At 47.6% G+C, this 19,658-nt stretch overlaps 2 protein-coding genes across 4 annotated transcripts; one reads left to right on the top strand and one right to left on the bottom strand.

The window, feature by feature from the left end:
* Positions 1-45: 45 nt before the first annotated feature.
* On the top strand, positions 46-7,404 carry LOC111539121 (MORF4 family-associated protein 1-like 1). 3 transcript variants are annotated; one of them, XR_002730589.2, is made up of 4 exons: positions 46-750; positions 3,550-3,619; positions 5,590-5,718; positions 7,186-7,404. XR_002730589.2 is itself a non-coding variant. In XM_023206871.1 (2 exons), the coding sequence occupies exon 1, from the start codon at positions 352-354 to the stop codon at positions 733-735; it is 384 nt and encodes a 127-aa protein (XP_023062639.1). In that variant the 5' UTR covers positions 46-351; the 3' UTR covers positions 736-750; positions 1,334-2,270. The 3 variants fall into 3 exon arrangements, 1 of the variants encoding a protein (XP_023062639.1); XR_002730588.3 differs by lacking the exon at positions 5,590-5,718 and having other exon boundaries at positions 7,186-7,400; XM_023206871.1 differs by lacking the exons at positions 3,550-3,619; positions 5,590-5,718; positions 7,186-7,404 and adding an exon at positions 1,334-2,270.
* A 6,764-nt stretch (positions 7,405-14,168) lies between these two features.
* S100P (S100 calcium binding protein P) lies at positions 14,169-17,788 on the bottom strand. Its single transcript, XM_023206872.1, has 2 exons — positions 17,554-17,788; positions 14,169-14,443 (listed from the first exon to the last, which is right to left on the bottom strand). Exons 1-2 carry the CDS (start codon positions 17,689-17,691, stop codon positions 14,294-14,296), a joined length of 288 nt encoding a protein of 95 aa, XP_023062640.1. The 5' UTR covers positions 17,692-17,788; the 3' UTR covers positions 14,169-14,293.
* Between the last annotated feature and the right edge of the window lie 1,870 nt (positions 17,789-19,658).

The following is a 19,658-nucleotide window of genomic DNA, read 5'->3' as shown; positions in this document are numbered from 1 at the left end:
AGACCCCTTTACGTGCGCGCGCCCGCTACTGGGTCTTCTCGAAGGCGTGACCGTAAAGGGGGCCCGGCTCTGTCGTGAAAGGGCCGCAAAAAGGCCGAGGGCGAGTTGACGGCTGCGACTCCATTTCGTGGGTCGCTTTGCTGTGTGCATCCACGGCGATTCTTCCTACGGAGTTCTAAAGCTAAAGGCTTACAATTAAAAGGAAGAAAAAAATTAAAGATAATTCGGGAGTACTATTGACAAAGCGTGTGGGTCGCTCAGCCTCCAGCAATAACTGCTGATCTCCAGTCCCTGGGGGGTTCCGGTAAGAAGAACGCCCCTCCTGCGGTACTGAAGAAGCGGCAGGAGGAGATGCGGCCCCTGGACATAGACGAGGTGGAAGCGCCTGAGGAAGTGGAGGTGCTGGAGCCGGAGGAGGATTTCGAGCAGTTCCTGCTCCCGGTCATCAACGAGATGCGCGAGGACATTGCGTCTCTTATACGCGAGCACGGGCGGGCGTACCTGCGGACCAGGAGCAAGCTGTGGGAGATGGACAATATGCTCATCCAGATCAAAACGCAGGTGGAGGCCTCGGGGGAGAGCGCCCTCAATCACGTGCAGCACCCGAGTGGCGAAGCCGACGAGAGAGTGTCGGAGTTGTGCGAGAAGGCTGAGGAGAAAGCCAAGGAGATTGCGAAGATGGCAGAGATGCTGGTCGAGCTCGTCTGGCGAATTGAGAGAAGCGAGTCTTCTTGAAGGAGGAGATCGGCGGTAAGGTCGGAAACTAGTGAGAGCTTGGATGGAACTCAGTAGTCGCCCTAAGCATGGTTAAACCGCGCCCTGTAAAAAGTTATGTTCTAGGCCTGCATCCCCCATTTTATTGCATCAAAAATTGAGCATTGGGAACAAAGTTGGGGTCAAGAGGAAAGAATGCGTGCTGGTTTTGTTAAGTGTTAGTATACCGTCTTTTTGTGGCCTCTCCCTCCCACACTGGTAATTAGAGAAAAATAAAAGTAACTTCGGGTTTGCTTCTGTGAAACGTAAGTCAGTTCTAATAGGGCAGTCGCCAGAAGTAGACCTGTCTAGGCACTAAGGGAATTTGGGGAAAGCCACAGAAGACGTAGGCTGTGGAGCACAATGGAACGCAGGCTGAGAACGCAGGGAAAGAAATAAAGAGTAAAGCCAGAGGCCATTACCTGAAATTTCCAGACGGTTCTATGAGACAGGTATGTCAGAGGACCGTGTCTCAAAGAAGTGGCATTCTTCTGGGTGGTTCACATTTATTTTTAACATCAAGATATGGGACTTTGAGAGTCAATGTCTTCATGGTAAATTTCTCCCAATTGTGCTTTAGGTTCACAGCTGAGGACTGTAGTCAACTGGTAAGGATGAACTGACACCTTGAGGAAACTGAAACAGCTTGTCATTTTCTGTTTTGTTTTTGTATGTTTTTTACCCCCATGTAACAGTCTCCCTTATGGTCAGTGATTGAGGACCTCTATATGGATTTAGATCATCAAGTGTGTTTGGTTCTGGAAATACAACTTTTGTCGAAGAAATACTTTCATAAGAGAAATGGGGCTTAATTAAGTTGTGTTTGTGGTCACATTTATTCTTGTTACTTCGCTGTGTTTTTGAAATGTTGGGCATGGCCTTGTATTTTACTGTTACCTTTGTGACCTGATCGTTTTTTGGAACACGTCAAGACTTGGGATCAGAATCTTTCAACTTTAGAGGTGCAGTGGAAGACACTACGCTGCCTGGTTGAGCCTGGTGAAGAATGTATTAATGAGACTGCTTTGCATAAAGCTGGGAAGAACGAGAAGACAGTTGGAGATGGAAGGTGGTTTTGTATATATTTTGGAACTTTAGTTCCTCTGTGAGATGAAAGAGGAGAGCTATGTTTTGTGGCACATTGTCTGATATATATTGTGTAACCTGTCAGGTGAGTTGATTTAGAGAACATAGCTGACCTTTTATGACAAGGCAGTTTGATTAGGAACTGCTGTAATACCCTCACACATTACAGGGGCATCAGAGAATGGCATCGAAGAGACAGTCTACAAAGAGCTTTAAGAGGCCAGAGAAAGGAAAAGACATTATCAGGGCCTGGAAAGTCTCTTCCAGTTCATCAGGGTAGTAGAGCTGTCAGATTGGAGGTCGAAGTCAAACGTATAGTAAGTATTAATTTGCCTTGAAAAACAAAGACCTAAAAAGCCTTTTTTAAAAAATAAAGTTTTTGTTCACATGACCAAAGCCCCTCCTGTGTGTGTTAATAAAAGAATCATAAAGAAATCTTTTTGAAATGGATGTTCTTCACTGAGTGTCATCAAATGGGGTTGAACTGCTTGTAGTTAAAGGCTCTTGGTAAGCCTTCAACTGAGGGAGAATTATTTCTGGAAGGTGCTGGGGAGATGAGCTGACAGAACACTCAATTCTGAAGAGAAAAACTTTTCGGCCATCCTCTGGGCCAAGCCTCTGCTTTTCAGCAGCAGAAGTGTGTTTAGTCAACCAGTGGGAATGTAACGTGCTTCATATTCTATCCAAGGTACTAGGAACATAAAGGTGAGACATAGATGGGGCGAAGGTGTGGGACAGAAACGGAAACAAGAAATTGCGATATAGAGTGCGTGGATATCATATGGGAACTCTGAGGAGGGAGTCAACTCTTAGTAGGAAAGTGTGTGAATTCAGAGCAGGTGACTTACCTGGGCCTGAAAAGTAGAAATGAATGAAGACATATAAGGCATAGGGATCAAAGTGAGCAAAAGCCTTTCGAATTCCAGCACTGGGGAGACGGCCAGTGAGCTGGATGTTAAGGAGTGTGGAGGGGGTTGTGGGAGACAGAGTGAAACTGGCAGGCAGGGCCAAGAGATCTTCGTTAAGGAATTAGTTCATCTTCATACACCTGTACTTCAGTGAGGTTTCTTCACCCTGGAATGTTTTCTCACAGAGTGCTAATGGATGCTCAGAGCCATAGCGTAGGCATGGTACAGTTTCCAGAATTACTAAATCTAATTTCATAAAAATAGACACATGATTGTAATAAGCTCAGATAACACGTTTTGGATTAATGAGTAAAATAGGCATTTTAAAAATCAAGTACCTGAGCACAGAAAAATCACAGAAGCTGTTTCCGGCTTTGTCGTGATATCTAAGATCCTTGCTCACGTGCCTGCCTGTCTGGGTTCTTCAGTAAAAACGAGAAGTATGGCTGGGGAGCCATAATTTCTGATAATCAGGGGAATGGCTGTCACATCTGTAGTTTAGAAAGATTAGCCAAGACTGGGTATGGATTAATGTGAGTGTGGGCTATAAGATAGCGGCAGGTGCAGAAGTAGAGATGGGACGTGAGGGCCTGAACTGGGGCAGAATGAGTGGGAAGGACCAGCTAGGCTTTTCTGGAGCCAAGACTTGGTGTCTTTCTGTATCAGTCAACTAGACTAAACTGCTGTAACAGTTCACCCCAAAGCTTTAGTGGCTTGCAACACCCGATGATTTTTTTTTTCTTATTCATATTGATCTATTAATACATTGTAGGTGAGTTGTTCCATATTCTCTTGCTTCCAGGAGCTGGCTGAAGGAGCAGCGGCCCTTTGGGATATTGTGGATCTTGATTGCGAAAGCTGTTATTTATAAGGTACCTGACGGATTTAAATGCTTTGGGGGTGAAAAAGCTGAGTCCTATACATACACACTCATAGACACACACACATACTGTATATGTGCTATATGCATACACGTGTGCATATATACTATGTATATGTATGTTTTTCCCCTCGATTAACTGACCATAGATTATATTCATACGTAGGATTGCATTTCATCTCTTCAGTATCTTAGGGTTTTTTTTTTTTTTCCTAAGTCTCCTTCAAATTTAGAGCCTAAAGAGTGTTCTGAATCATTTTTGAGCCTTGACTCTTAGGCAGAGCACTGTAGTGACAGGCTTATTGTCTTAACCCATGCTGTGATGAAAAAATAATTTAGAGATGTTGAGAGTTTTGTCTGGATTTCCTATTTAACTTATACATTTTCCTTTCATTGAATGATGTATCAGTGGAATTTTAACAACTTCAAAGTCATCTAGAAAATTTGGATTGGCTTCTGTTAGTAGCTCTGAAAGTCATTGGTCTGTCATGTGTGAGTCATTCACGCCCAACCTCCCCTTGCTCTAAAATCTGAAATTCTGTGCTTTCTTTTTTTTTTTTTTTTGAGATGGAGTCTTGCTCTGTCGCCCAGGCTGGAGTGCAGTGGCCGGATCTCAGCTCACTGCAAGCTCCGCCTCCCGGGTTTACACCATTCTCCTGCCTCAGCCTCCAGAGTAGCTGGGAATACAGGCGCCCACCACCTCGCCCGGCTAGTTTTTTGTGTTTTTAGTAGAGACGGGGTTTCACCGTGTTAGCCAGGATGGTCTCGATCTCCTGACCTCGTGATCCGCCCGTCTCGGCCTCGCAAAGTGCTGGGATTATAGGCTTGAGCCACCGCGCCCAGCTATTCTGTGCTTTCTTCCAAAAGACTGGGCAAATTCTTTAACCTTCACTTTCATCGGCTGGCTAGCGATGGCTGAGTCTTCAATAATGCTTTGTTTGACTGCTTCATCCCAGTTTTGTGTTTTCTGAAAATATTTTTAATGTGCAATATCCATATGGCTCACTGTGCCACTTTTCCAGTCTTTGTTCAGATGTTACAATACCAGAGAGGTCTTCCCATGCCACTGTTTTTAAAATAGCACTGCCATCCCCTATTACTGTCTTATTTGATTTTTCTTTTCCTTACTTATTGTGTGATTGTGCATTTTCTGACGTCTCTCTGTAGAATGTCAGCCCCTTGAGGGCAGAGACTTTATTCACTGCCGAATTCCTAGCACTTAGAGCAGTGCCTGGCACCTGGTTGGTACCTAATACTCATTGAATGAATAAGTGCCAATAAAGTATGTAAATTAACTTAGTTTTGTCTGCTACCAATGCAATGAACTCAGGTGAATTTTCTGAGCCAGAAACTTTAGTGTCATTCTTAATGCCCCTCCTCAGCAATCCCCTCTCCGTTCCTTCTAGCACTATAGCATGTTGATTCTGCCTAGAATACACCTTGGATTCATCTACCTTCCTTCCTACTCCAAGCCACTAGTATGACAGTCTCCTAACTGGCCTTGTAGCTTTCAGTTTTATTCCAATCCTCCTTCACAAAGTAGCTAGAATGAATTAAGTTATGGCAAGTCCCTGCTTGAAACTCTTAAATTTTTTTTTTTTTTTTTTTGCCACAGATGTTTTTATTCATCAGCATTAACTTAGCTCCTACTATATACCAGGCACTGTTTCTAAGCACTGAGGGATACAGCACTGAACAGATAGTCCAAAATTTCTGTCCTCTGGGGGTTCATTCTAGTGGTGGAGAAACACAATAAGCAAGGTAAATAAGTGCTAAGGCTATGCATGTATTCAACATATATAGTAGAATATAGTCAAGAATTTCTGCCATCTCCAGAGCTGTCTTACCCTAGTTTTCATCACTCACCCTAAATTTAACGGCCTCCCTGGTCCTCTCCCAAATTTTCATCTTTAGAATGTTCCAGCTTTCCTGCCTCCTGACTTGTCCTCCAACTCTTTGCAGACTTCCTCTAATACCTACCTCAACCGAGGTCTGGCTGTCTCTGAACCCCAACCTCCACAGCTTCCATGCACAACTCCCCCAAACACTGTCAGCTTTCTGGGTGAAGCCACGGAGAATGTGGATACTGAGGTGCGTTCAGGGCTGCAATTTGTTAGGCAGTTGCAATTTCTTTAAAATGTGCCTGTGTGTATGTTTGTATACAGTCAGTTCTCATTATTTGCAGTAGTTATATAAAGTCACCATAAATACTGAATTAGCAAATACTATAATACTTCACTGCCCCTAAGGAAATAGAGGATTAGGTTCCCACTAGCCCCTGGCTGCGTTTTTCATCAACTGATCCATACGTAACCATGTTTAACCTTGTGTTTCTGTTGAAAAGCATTGTAATTAACATCTATTATTGATTCATTAATTTTGAACTCAAAGCCAGCAGCACTGTAACTCATGCCTCAGTAAAGCTTGTTTAACACATATTTTCTCTGTAAGGCACATCACAGCCGCCTTATGCTCAGGCACACTAGACTGCTTCAGCATGAGACTTAAGGGTCATTTTAAACAGCAAAATAACCAACAAAAAGCACCCAAATGAGGAAAATGTGGCACTGAGTAGACTGTGAAAAGGACACTTGTTTACAGCAGGAGAGCTGAAACAAGAAGGCAGTCACCTTGTTTGACCCCCAACTGGGAATGTGCGTGTCAGATGACTCAAATTTTTTGCTGCCCTGCAAATGATTAGGAAAGTGCCAAGAGTATTGATTTTGGGGTTACATATAGATTTTAGAAAGTGGATGAATTTGCAAATAGAAAATAATGAATAATGAAGATTGACAGCACACACACACATAATGATGTAGGTGTCCTGGTTGGGGAGTGGGAAGCCGTGGCGCCCAGATCAGGGCTCAGAGCTCAAGAACGGTAGAGAAGGCATCCCCATGGCGGGAAGGAGAGGGGTTCAGAGCCTGGTGTGGGGGTCAGAGTCCTCTGAGCAGGGTGAAGAGGGTATCTGTGTGTGTATGGGTTTGCTTTTTTTTTTTTTTTGGCAGTGGATGGTCTCCAGTGTGGATAGACCAGATTTGAGCAGTGTGAGCAGGACATCCATGTGGGGGTGGGTTTGGGGGAAGAGAAATCTAGCCTGGGAAGTCAGAGCCCAGGCAGGGTGAGGAGGGAGTTCCCATGGGGGTGTTCTGGGGAGTGAGCCCAGTGGGATGCAGAGAGCGTGCACACATGGGGACAGCTGGTGCAGTTTGAGCAGGGAGAGATGGGCACCCACAGAGGTCAATCCTTCACCTGACTCAGCCTGAGAGGCAAGGAGGGTGTCTGTGCAGGGGGCAGGCTGGTATGGGGTTCAGAACCTGTGCAGGGAAAAGGTTTCTGCAGGAGACCAGATACCAGCAGAGGGGGAGAAATATAAAAAGAAAACTGGAATGGACCCTGTGGTATTGTGTTGAAAATGGAAGTCTCTGTGTGAACTTGCGGTTACACACACACACACACACACTTTAGATGCCTATAAGATATATAGAACTATAGGTATGTGTAGCCATCTAAAGTTATGTATATACTTACAAATATTCCCTACTTATTTCCACTTAGGCTGGGAGCAGTGACACTTCAATTGAACAATGAGCACACCTAGCTCCCAGATGTTGACTTCTAAATAGCATTTTCCACTGCAAGAAACTAGGGGCCGGGCCCTGTGGCTCAAGCCTGTAATCCCAGCACTTTCGGAGGCTGAGACGGGCAGATCACAAGGTCAGGAGATCGAGACCATCCTGGCTAACACGGTGAAACCCCGTCTCTACTAAAAAATACAAAAAACTAGCCGGGCGAGGTGGCGGGCGCCTGTAGTCCCAGCTACTCGGGAGGCTGAGGCAGAATGGCGTGAACCCGGGAGGCGGAGCTTGCAGTGAACCAGGATCCAGCCACTACACTCCAGCCTGGGCGACAGAGCGAGACTCCGTCTCAAAAAAAAAAGAAACTAGGGCTGCTTGGAGAAATGGCCAGTTCCAGAGTTAGGGCGAGCAGAGTACAAGATGTGTCCAGAACATCTTGTGATGACAGAAGGCAAGGATGTGTTCAGAGAATGTTGGGAACATGTCAGAGCCTAGTAGAAGCCAGCTGAAATGGGTTCCCAGTGATCAGATCAGGGACAATTTGAGCATCAGAACAAATAATGCTAGTAACAGGTTGCAACCCACTGAATAATATGGGAAACCAGGAGTTCACAAATATGAATACATGAATAAATTAAATGCTTGATGAGGAACAGATATATATAGTTTCAAAATTCCTCTCTAAAAATACTTATTAAAAAGTGGCCAGGCATGGTGGCTCACGCCTGTTATCCTAGCACTTTGGGAGACTGAGGTGGGCAGATCACTTGAGGTCAGGAGTTGGAGACCATCCTGGCCAACATAGTGAAACCTCATCTCTACTAAAAATACAAAAATTAGCCAGGCATGGTGGTGGATGCCTGTAATCCCAGCTACTCAGGAGGCTGAGGCAGGAGAATCGCTTGAACTTGGGAGGTGGAGGTTGCAGTGAGCTGAGCTCACGCCACTGCACTCCAGCCTGAGAGACCGTGAGACTACGTCCCCCCCCACACACAAAAAAAAGTATTCTTAAAAAGTGAAAAAAATAACTATAGTGGAAAAGCCTTTTATTTGACCAGTGGGAGCCCATTCAAGCTGGCTGATGTGTCTTTTTGACATATCCCAGTTATTCTTTGAACACACCCTTGCTTTGTGTCACAGCCAGATAGATGTTCTAGATATATCTTGTGCTTTCCATGTCCCAGTTCTGGGATAATACGGCTATTTCTTCAAGCACCATCTTAAGTGAACAAAGGAAACGTGATCAGCAATGGAACAACTTGAAATTTTGTGCCATTTGATTCGATGCAATGAGTAGAACACTGCATCACTTCCAAGACATTCTTGCCAAAGATACATAAGCTCGGCCAAATAATGAGGAAACATCAGCCAAATTTAAACCGAAGGAAATTCTACTTATGGGGGAAGCCTGTGATCTTCAAAAATGTCAAGGTCATAAAAGTCTGGGAAAAACTAAGGAATTGTACCTGATTAAAGAAGACCAAGGAGATTTGTCAACTAAATGCAGAAATGATGCTTTTTTGCTATAAAAGTGACCTTCTTGTTTTATAAAAGACATTATGGCCGGGCGTGGTGGCTCAAGCCTGTAATTCCAGCACTTTGGGAGCCCGAGGTGGGTGGATCATGAAGTCAAGAGATCGAGACCAGCCTGGCCAACATGGTGAAACCCCATCTCTACTAAAAACACAAAAAATTAGCTGGGTGTGGTGGCGCGTGCCTGTAGTCCAAGCCACTTAGGAGGCAGAGGTTTCAGTGAGCTGAGATCACGCCAATGCATTCCAGTTTGGCAACAGAGTGAGACTCTGTCTCAAAAAAAAAAAAAAAAAAAAAAAAAAAAAAAAAGACATTATTAGAACAATTGACAAACTTGAATGAAGGCTTAAGATTCAGTGGTAGTGATGTGTCAGTGTTAATTTTCTCACTTTGATGGTGGCATTGTGGTAATTAGGAGAATCTTGTGTGTAGGATGTACACACTAATGCATTAAGGGGTGGTGTATCAGCTTATTCTTAAATCATTCAGAAAGATATTTGTACTGTACTTCTAGCTTTTCCATAAGTTTGTTATTTCTGTAAGTTTCAAATTTCAGAATTGTTGGCCAGGCACGGTGGCCCACACCAGTAATCCCAGTGGTTTGGGAGGCTGAGGCGGGCGGATTGCCTGAGCTCAGGAGTTGAGTTCGAGACTACCCTGGGCAACATGGTGAAACCCGTCTCTACTAAAATACAAAAAATTAGCAGGGTGTGGTGGCACGTGCCTGTAGTCCCAGCTGCTCTGGAGGCTGAGGCAGGAGAATCGTTTGAACCTGGAGGCAGAGGTTTCAGTGAGCCGAGATTGCACCACTGCACACCAGCTTGGGCTACAGAGTGAGACTCGGTCTCAAAAAAAAAAAAAAAAAAATTGTGCTTGTTGAGCAGTTAGGTAGGCCATGGCAATCCCAGCACCCAAACATCTGACATTCTGGAGGGTGGAAATGCGCTGGCTAAGTAACGGAGGGAGCTTAGCCCGAGCAGCAATTCTGCAAAGCAGCTGCAGGTGGCGCTGGCGAGCGCCCAAGAGCCAGGAGAGCCTCAGGTGGCTGCTGCTCTACAGGAAAGCATCACAAAGGAGACTGGCTGCCCCACTGGTTTCCAAGCGGGGCAGTGGAGAAACACTTAGTTAAATATTTTGTTTAAAAAAGAATTATAGGCTGGGCGCGGTGGCTCATGCCGGTAATCCCAGCACTTTGGGAGGCTGAGACAGGCAGATCAGCTGAGGTCAGGAGTTTGAGACAAGCCTGGCCAATATGGTGAAATCCCATCTCTACTAAAAATACTAAAATTAGCCGAGTGTGGTGGCGGGAGCCTGTAATCCCAGCTACTCGGGAGGCTGAGGCAGGAGAATCACTTGAACCCGGGAGGCAGAGGTTGCAGTGAGCTGAGATCGTGCCATTGCACTGCAGCCTGGGTGACGGAGCAAGACTCCTTCTCAAAATAATAATAATAGTAATAATAATAAAATAAAAATTCTGGCAGCAACCCAACTGTCCATCAGCAGATGAATTAGCAAGATGAGTTAGCAATTAGCAAGTTTGGTGCATACACATAGCGGACTATTATTCAGCCTTACAAAGGAAGAAATTCTAACACATGTTACAACACGGATGAACATTGAGGACATGATGCTGAGTGAAATAAGGCTGTCACAAAAGGACAAATCCTGTGTGATTTCAGTCATGTGACATTCCTAGAGTCAAATTCATAGAAACAGAAAGTGGAATTGTCAGGGCCAGTGGCCAGAGGAGGAGATGGAGAGTGAGTGTTTAGTGGGGATAGAGTTTTGGTTTTACAAGATGGAAAGAGTTCTGGAGACTGCACAGCAATGTGAGTAAACTTAACACTGCTGAACTGTACACTTGGAAATGGTTAGGATGGTAAATTTTATGTTGATGCCACAATAAAAAATTATCCTTTGATCCATTAATCCTAGGTAAAAAATGGAATTTGATTTTGAGAAATCATTTGAGCTTGAGACAAAGCTTTGGCCAGGCACAGTGGCTCATGCCTGTAATCCCAACACTTTTGAGGCTAAGGCAAGAGTGTTACTTGAGGCCAGGAGTTTGAGACCAGCCTGGGCAATATAGCAAGACCCCATCTTACAAAAATTAAACAACAAAAAACCCAAAAGAAAGCTTTATACATGAAAACGTTAATTGTAGCATACTTTCTAAAAACAAAAATAGGAACATACATTCTCAAAAATATGAAGAACAGTGCCTTTAACAATGAGCAGATGATGGTGCCCTCATTCCAATAAATTCCTTGCGGCCATTAAAACATACTGTTTAGGGGCTGGGTGCATTGGTTCAAACCAGTAATCCCAGCATATTGGGAAGCTGAGGTCAGAAGATCACTTGAGCTCAAGAATACCAGATCAGCCTGGGCACCAGAGTGAGATCCCTGTCTCTGCAAAAAAATAAAAAACAGTTAGCCGGGTGTGGTGGTGCATGCCTGTAGTCCCAGCTACTCAGGAGGCTGAGGTGGGAGGGTGACTTGAGCCCAGAAGATCAAGGCTGTAGTGAGCTGTGATCGTGCCACTGCACTCCAGCCTGGGCAACAGAGTGAGATCCTGTCTCAAGACAAAATGAAACAAAACGACAACAGCAACCAAAAAAACCCCTACTGTTTGGGCCTGGCTTTTGCTTCATGCAGAACTGGTATAAACTCCAGAGAAGTGACTGTGGACTTTACCTCCAGGAACAAGGCATCTGCATCCTGCTCAGAAGACCCTGAACAGAAATCAATGACAGAGCACCATGGGAGGCTGCCGTCTTGGGGCAGGGAATTGAATTCCAAACCAGACGTAATCTCCCATTTGGTGCAGAGCAAGAAGCTAGGATGAAATGAAAGAAAGATTGAGGAGAGATGAAAGAAAGATTGAGGAGGGATGGACCCTGTTGTCTCCATAAGGAGAGGTCAGGAATTACCAAGACCCGTCAGAATTACCCAGGAAGGACACCGGAGGAAGTGGCACGCTGTTGTTTTCCTGCTCCAGTAGTCTGGTTCTTAGTCACAAAGCACAGAAATCCAGCCTAGGTGATTGATTTACAAAAGACTTCTTTTCTTTAAGAGTCCTGGAGGATGATGTTCGTAGCTACATAGCCAGAAACCTCCCATATGGCACTGCTGCAAAACCCATAAGAGGTTTTTCAGATCCCTGCCTGTTTGTGTCAGTTGTCCAATTCCAAGTCTGGGGTGAGAATAGAGTCTCAGAGAGCCCAGGTCAGGTGCCTGCACCCCAGCTATGAGAGAGGCTGGGAAGTGAGAGCACTGCCTCCCCCCAAAACTGATAAGCTGGGTGGTTTGTCATTTACAGGACAGTAGCTAGTTTGTTAAACAGCAAGAAAAAAGAAAAACAGGCTGGGTGTGTGGCTCACGCCTGTAATGTCTACACTTTGGGAGGCTGAGGTGGGAGGATCATTTGAGCCCAGGAGTTCGAGACCAGCCTGGGCAATATGGCAAAACCCCATCTCTACAAAAAATTAGCCAGCCGTGGTGGTGCGTACTCATGGTCCCAGCTACTTGGGAGGCTGAGGCAGGAAGATCGCTTCAGCCCAGGAGTTTAAGATTGCAGTGAGCCTCGAGACCATCCTGGCTAACATGGTGAAAACGCATCTCTACTAAAAAATACAAAAAATTAGCCAGGCATGGTGGCAGGTGCCTGTCGTCCCAGCTACTTGGGAGGCTGAGGCAGGAGAATGGCGTGAACCTGGGAGGCGGAGCTTGCAGTGAGCTGAGACCAGGCCACTGCACTCCAGCCTGGGCGACAGAGCGAGACTCCGTCTCAAAAAAAAAAAAAAAAAAAAGATTGCAGTGAGCCACAATAGCACTACTGCATTCCAGACTGGGTGACAGGACATGACCTTGTCTCTCAAAGAAAAAAAGAAAGATTTCCATTCTGGCAGTCAGTCCACCCTTTTGTTTCCCCCATTATTAACTTTACTTCTCCTCCATTATTAGTTTTTACTTCATTTAAATGTGTGTATCTGCTCCCATCTAACCTAACACAACTCTCTGTCTAGCAAAAACATTTGCAATCTGCAGTCCCTTCCCCAAAGAGGGATCCACCAAAGCCTCGTATTGTTATATCCACCTCCAAGTTCAGGATATTTTGGTGATAGATCTTCTCTAGTGAAAATGTCTTCAAACATAGGAAGAGGCTTTAAATGCTGAGTATCCGAAAAATGATAGGAGCCCTAAAACCAGATCCAGTTACCTCCCCATCATCCGAGACCTCACTTGAGTCATTTTGGGTGCTCCCAACATTAGTGTCATAAAACTAAACACGGGTGATGTGAGCAGTTGTTCACTGATGATTCTTTTTTTTTTTTTGAGATGGAGTCTCATTCTGTTGCCCAGGCTGGAGTGCAGTGGCCGGATCTCGGCTCATTGCAAGCTCCGCCTCCCAGGTTTACGCCATTCTTCTGCCTCAGCCTCCCGAGTAGCTGGGACTATAGGCGCCCGCCACCTCGCCCGGCTAGTTTTTTGTATTTTTTTTTAGTAGAGACGGGGTTTCACCGTGTGAGTCAGGATGGTCTCGATCTCCTGACCTCAATGATCCGCCCGTCTCAGCCTCCCAAAGTGCTGGGATTACAGGCTTGAGCCACCGCGCCCGGCCGACTGATGATTCTAATACTGTCTTGGAATGCATTGTTTCTCTGTTACGGTGTTTCCTGGTCTTTGTGGCAAAAATAGTATTGCATCATTAAAAGTACGTTACTTTGTCAGGCGCAGTGGCTCACACCTGTAATCCCAGCACTTTGGGAGGTTGAGGTGGGCAGATCACCTGAAATCAGGAGTTTGAGACCAGCCTGGCCAACGTGGTGAAACCTCGTCTGTACTAAAAATACAAAAAGTAGCTAGGTGTGGTGGCAGGCACCTGTAATCCCAGCTACTCCGGAGGCTGAGGCAGGAGAATCGCTTGAACCCAGGAGGCAGAGGTTGCAGCGAGCTGAGATCACGCCATTGCATTCCAGCCTGGGGGACAAGAGCGAGACTCTGTCTCAAAAATAAATAAATAAATAAATAAATAAATAAATAAATAAATAAATAAATAAATAATAAAAGTATGTTACTTGAAAGAAACATGCTGTTTGGAGAGATGGAGGGGCCCGGGTTCAATGAGTGGCTATGTGACCGACGAAATGAATTACTAAGTAGATGAATACATGGATGTATGTACCCGAGCCTCCCTCAGGTCCAGGACATGGTGGCATTCACACGGCAAAAGGTGGGACTGTGTCTCAGTGGGCACTTAGAAGATGGCCAACAAATGGATTCTTATCAACCGCCCTGTCTTCTTCATCTGTCTCACCACCGTCGGCAGGCAATGAGTAATGAAATGGCCAATTTAATTAGTGAATTCTGTTTTGTGGGGAGAGGACACTGAGGTTTTAAGAAATAACCAGTTTCTCTGAGACCAGGATCATTTTGTGAGCATTTATTAATCAGAGGTAGATGAGCAGGCTCAGTCTAGGGGAATAATTGCCAACAAACACTTTTGGGAAGGCTGGGGCCATGGCTCTGCCAGGAATCTGCATCTCCAGGGCATCATTTGAGTCCTGCCTTCTCAAAGTACTTGTGACAGGCAGACGTGATTGCAGCCACGAACACGATGAACTCGCTGAAGTCCACCTGAGCGTCTCCATTAGCGTCCAGGTCCTTGAGCAATTTATCCACGGCGTCCTTGTCCTTTCCACTCTAGAGGAGAGAGAGACCCAAGGTCAGCAGTGAGCGTGCCTGTGCAGGGCCTCGGCCTCCACCAAGCACCACTGCTGGGCAGGAGCAGGGCCAGCTGTGCATAGCAGACACATGGCGTTCCTGGCCTTAACTTGTGAGCTGCCTTCAGCTATCTGGCATGACATGAACTAACTTGTAATGTTATTAGAGCCAGTTGGAATTGTGTTGTGCTCTGCGAGAGGGAGTTTCATTTTTAGTTTTTGCAGGGGGTTGTCTTTGGATTTGTAGTGTGCTTTACAGTGATGGCTGTTCTCAGGAAATGCATCCAGTCTTTGCTCTACTTTTTTGTGCACTGCTAATGTCATGGGCATCCCATCTCGTGCTGGCACTGAACTAGCTGCTTACACATGAACTCCTCAACACCACCAGGCACGGCAGAGGCATTGCCCTGTTACAGATGGAAACGATAAGGCCCAGAGGGCCCAAGGGGCCTGCCCTGAGGTCGGTCACACAGGGAGCCAGGGAAAGCCAGGGTTGAGCCCCAGGTGTGGAGCGAGCACGGAGCACCCTGAGCCCTGTTACTCCTCTCTGCTTGGGTACCCTGGCTTGGGGTCCCAAGCTCTCAGGTCTTCTTTGAGAAGGCCAGGCCGGCAGGGCTCTCAGAGCCTGCCCATGTGATGGCAAAGCATTCTCACTATGGGACCAAGCGGGACCAGGATGCAGATCTGAACAGCAGCAGCAGGGGGTGCTGATGACCCAGCCCTGGGCCAGAGAGCCGTGTGTCCAGGTGGAAAAAAACACAATTAAAATTGGTAGAAACAGACCAAGACACAACTGTGTGCATGAAAACCTTAGTGACAGCATGGTTTGCAATAGCAAAAGCAAGGCAGGGAAGTACAAATTCAATAGCAAACAAATAGTGGTTTGGCCACTATTTGTCACTATTGGTCACAATACCCTGCAGCCATTTCAAGTGATGTTTACAAAGTTTGTAGCCAGTCACCTTGTATTTACAAAGCTCCACCTGTGGGGCACTGGGCTGGGCATGGAGCAGATAAGGCCACAAGGCCAGCCCAGCCCTGCCCTCAGGCGGACATTGTTCTCTGACTCTGACTCCAGCTTTGCTAGGCTTCAGCAGCATCCAGAGGGAGGGCTGAGAAGGACACCTGGGGCCTCCTCGAGGTGATTTTTTTTTTTTTGAGACAGAGTCTTGCTTTGTCGCCCAGGCTGGAGTGCAGTGGCGCAATCTCGGCTCACTGCAAGCTCCGCCTCCCGGGTTCACGCCATTCTCCTGCCTCAGCCTCCCGAGTAGCTGGAACTACAGGCACCTGCTACAATGCCCTGCTAATTTTTTGTATTTTTAGTAGAGACGGGGTTTCACTGTGTTAGCCAGGATGGTCTCGATCTCCTGAACTCGTGGTCTGCCCGTCTCGGCCTCCCAAAGTGCTGGGATTACAGGCGTGAGCCACCGCGCCCGGCCTCCCCGAGGTGATTCTAATGTAACACAGGTTTGAGGACCCCCAACTTAGCCATTGCTTCTCAAAGTGTGTTCCCAGGACACCTGCGCTTCCCCACACCCCAGTGTCTTGGATCAAAGTCCTCATGGGTTGAATTCTCATCCTTTGATGATTATCAGAACACCCCGAGCCCCAAGCCCAAGTTCCCAGGATGGGGCTGGGGTGTTTAATGAACATCAGAGTTTGAGAATTTATGCTGTAATGTTAAGCTCACAAAGAAATTAAACTGCATATAAATCCCACTCACAGCAACATTCACATGGGGAAAAGACTGGAAGGGAGAAGAAGAGTCTGTATTCCAGGAGGGATTTCTTCCCTCCATATTTATCTGTTTTTACATTTTCTACCAAAAACAGAACTTTACTTTTAAAAGATATCTTTACAGAATTTACATTTTAGAAAATAGAACGAGGCCAGGTGTCGGGGCTCACGCCTCTAATCACAGCACTTTGAGATGCCGAGGCGGATGCATTGCCTGAGCCCAGGAGTTTGAGACCAGCCTGGGCAACATGGTGAGACCTTGTCTCTAAAAAAAAATACAAAAATTAGCCGGCTGTGGTGACATGCACCTGTAGTCCCAGCTACTCGGGAGGCTGAGGTGGAAGGATCACCTGAGCCCAGGGAGGTTGAGGCTGCAGTAAGCCGTGATCCTGCCACTGCACTCCAGCCTGGGTGACAGAGTGACACCTTGAAAAAAAGAAAGAAAGAAAAGAAAAGAAAAGAAAAGAAGCAATATTCTGAAGTGTTCCATGTCTTTGAAGTGATTCTAGGGCTGAAAATGTCAGGCTTTCATTTTTGATTATCAGCATCCATGTGGGTCAGCCCCTTAGACGGTGGGTCGGCAGAATCTGGTGGGGCCCGAAGGGGAGGGGAAGGAAGGAAGAAAGTGGGGGAGTGAGAAAGAAGGAGAGGACAAGGGTCAAAGAGAAGGGGAAACGGAGAGGGGAGGGCTTCTGTTCAGCCCAGCTGGAGGCTGCTCTGGGTGGAAGGAGGCTGGTCCTGGCTGCCCCGAGGGGCCTTCTGTGAGGCTCAGGCCAGTGGCTCCTCCCTGGCAGGGAGTCCAAGGGAGGTCTGCAGCTCTGCACAGACAGGTGCCAGGATGGAGCCTCCTCCTGTCCTTCCTGCTGGTCCCACTAATACCAGGCAACAAAGGGCCTGGGGGTGGGAGCAGGGAAGGCGGACAAGTGGGAGGTGGAGCTGGGGCGTTTATGGCCGGCAGCCTTGGAGGACAGCCCTGAGGGCTTGAGGGCTTGGCAAACTTGCAAACGGTGGCGGCCCTGGATTGCATTCCGCCCCTGCCCCCACTGCACAGGTTTGAGTCCCACTCTCCCACCAGGCCTGTCACAAATACACTGGGGTCAACTCCATGTTTCAGGGATCAAGCTGACCACACCCTCTCCCTGCTCAGATGCTCCGGCGTCCTCTGCCTTGACGCCAAGGTGGGTCCGTTCCTTGGCTGGGCTTCTAGGGCATTTCAGGATCTGTCCCTCTTGCCTCTGAGCCCCCTGACTGCCGACCCGACCCCACCCCACTGCAGCTCGGGCCCTCTGCCTGCCACGCCTTCCCCTTCTTCCCCAGGCCCTGCTGCGTCCAGCACTGCTGGCCTGGGCTCACCTGCAGGAAGCCAGGTAGCTCCTTCTCCATCAGCACCTTGAGCTCCCCCTTGGTCAGGGTCTGCGTGCTGCCCTCGCTGCCTGAATATCGGGAAAAGACGTCTATGATCATGCCCATGGCTGTCTCCAGTTCCGTCATGGTGCTGGATTCAGACCCACCTTCCTCCTGGGGGTTGGCAGGGCCGAGAAAATGTCGCACTGGCTTCCTCTCGTGCTTTATAAGGCAGCCTCATATTGACACAGAGGGTGGGACAGTGGGGTTGGGACATTCAGGAAGTCCTGCCCCTCCCCATTCATGTGCTCAGTTCTGATGAAATGCATCGCTGTGATGACCTTTCTGGAACCTTTCTCCCAGCCAAGGCCCAGGGTGTGGGCTGCCTCCAGGCATCTGCATTTTACAGTGTTCACCTGTGTCTTGGGGCCATCACTGAGCCACAGTGGTGTCCTCATCCCTGGCCCTCCCTGGGTAAATGGCCACAGGGTGACTGTGTGAGGAGTGAGTGGTGACTCCGTGGCCCTTTGTGTCAACATCAGAGTGTTCTGGCACCCAGCGTGCTGACACGAGACGTCTGAGAGTGAATTCACACTGGGCGTGTGTGTGAACACGGATCTGCCCTGTCGCCCCTTTCTTAGAACACCCTGTGTCCTTCAGAGGCCCAGCTTCCACCTCAATCTCACTCGCTCCTCCCCTGTGGGGCCAAATGGAAAACTCCCCCTCGTCCTCTGGGAGTTCACTGAAAATCAGCGGGCAAAAGGCAGATGAATAGGAGAAGAGCATAACAGATGTATTTGATCGTTGCTTATGTGGCACAGCAGCCTTCAAGATGAAGACCCAAGGATCTGGGGGAAACTGTCCATGTTTACAAACGTAAACACAGTTCAGCAAAAGTATGGAAATATGAGTGGACACAAAAGTAAGGCCGGATGCTCATAAACCAAGAGGAAAACCCAACTCTCATAGACCAGGAGGAGAATCCAGCAGGGCCTGTCGGGTCAGATTCCCCGGGGCCTCTCTGAGCACCTCTCCTTCCTTCTAGGTGTGGGGCAGGACCCTCTCTGGAATGGAGCTCTTATGACCTACAGTCAAATAAAGCAGGCCAGAGGGTTTCTTTAGGCTGGTTTCTACACAGAAAGGGGAGGGAGTGGAGAACTGGAGTCATATTTCTGGGTTTTATGGCAGCGTTTGGGGAAGCCTCTCAGAGGAGAAGGAGGGGTTGGAGACAGGAGGGTGGGAGCAGGAGAGAGAAACTTTTGCTTCTGAGGTTTACACGTTGGGGTGTTATTTTTTGAGCCCTGGCACTTACCAAACCCAGAGCAGTCACAGGGCTTAGACAGCACGAAGGCTCCTGGAACCTCCGGGCAGAGTCAGGGACTCTGGTCTCAGGCACGGTAGCACCCCTCCCCATCTCTATAGTGGAGGCCCTCAGAGGGTCTGTGCCTGGGAGGCTGAGAGAGTCCTGGAGAGCATGGAGGTAAGGAGCATGGAGGTAGGGGCCTGTGTTCACATCCTGCCCCAGTCAAAGTGGGCCCACACTCAAAGGCCTCTCTCTCTCGGTAGAGATCTTCCAGAGGGTCAGCCTCCAGCAAGTTCCCTAACCTCTCCCAACACAGCCTCCACCAGCGCATGGGCCAGGACTGTGGCCGCGGGGCTGTGGCTCCACACAGAAAAACCTTGGTGCACGATGGGAGCAGCAGGTCTCACAAGAGCTGCCTTTCTCAGAATACACTGCCTCTGCCCGGGTATCCTGCAGGGGAGGCTCAGAGTCGCCCCACTGGTGACCGCTTGGGGAGCAGGGACAGGTCCATTCTGCTCACTCCTGAGCTGGGAAGTTCCCTCTTGGGATAAGGTCGCACAGCACAGGCCACCATCCTACCACCTCAGCCAGAGGAGCGGGAGGGAGGAGACTCCCTGCCCCAGAGGCAGAGCGCCTCAGGAAGCGCGCTCACTGCGAGATATGCATACATATATATACACGTATATATGTATATACGTGTATATATGTATATACGTGTGTGTGTATATATATATTTCTTTTTTTTTTTTTTTTTGAGACAGAGTCTCGCTCTGTTGCCCAGGCTGGAGTGCAGTGGTGTGATCTGAGCTCA

The sequence above is a fragment of the Piliocolobus tephrosceles genome, chromosome 3 (assembly GCF_002776525.5).
Source record: "Piliocolobus tephrosceles isolate RC106 chromosome 3, ASM277652v3, whole genome shotgun sequence".
Classification (NCBI taxonomy): Eukaryota; Metazoa; Chordata; class Mammalia; order Primates; family Cercopithecidae; genus Piliocolobus; species Piliocolobus tephrosceles.
The sequence above is the reverse complement of the archived record's forward strand: the minus strand, read 5'-3'. Positions and strand labels throughout refer to the sequence as shown.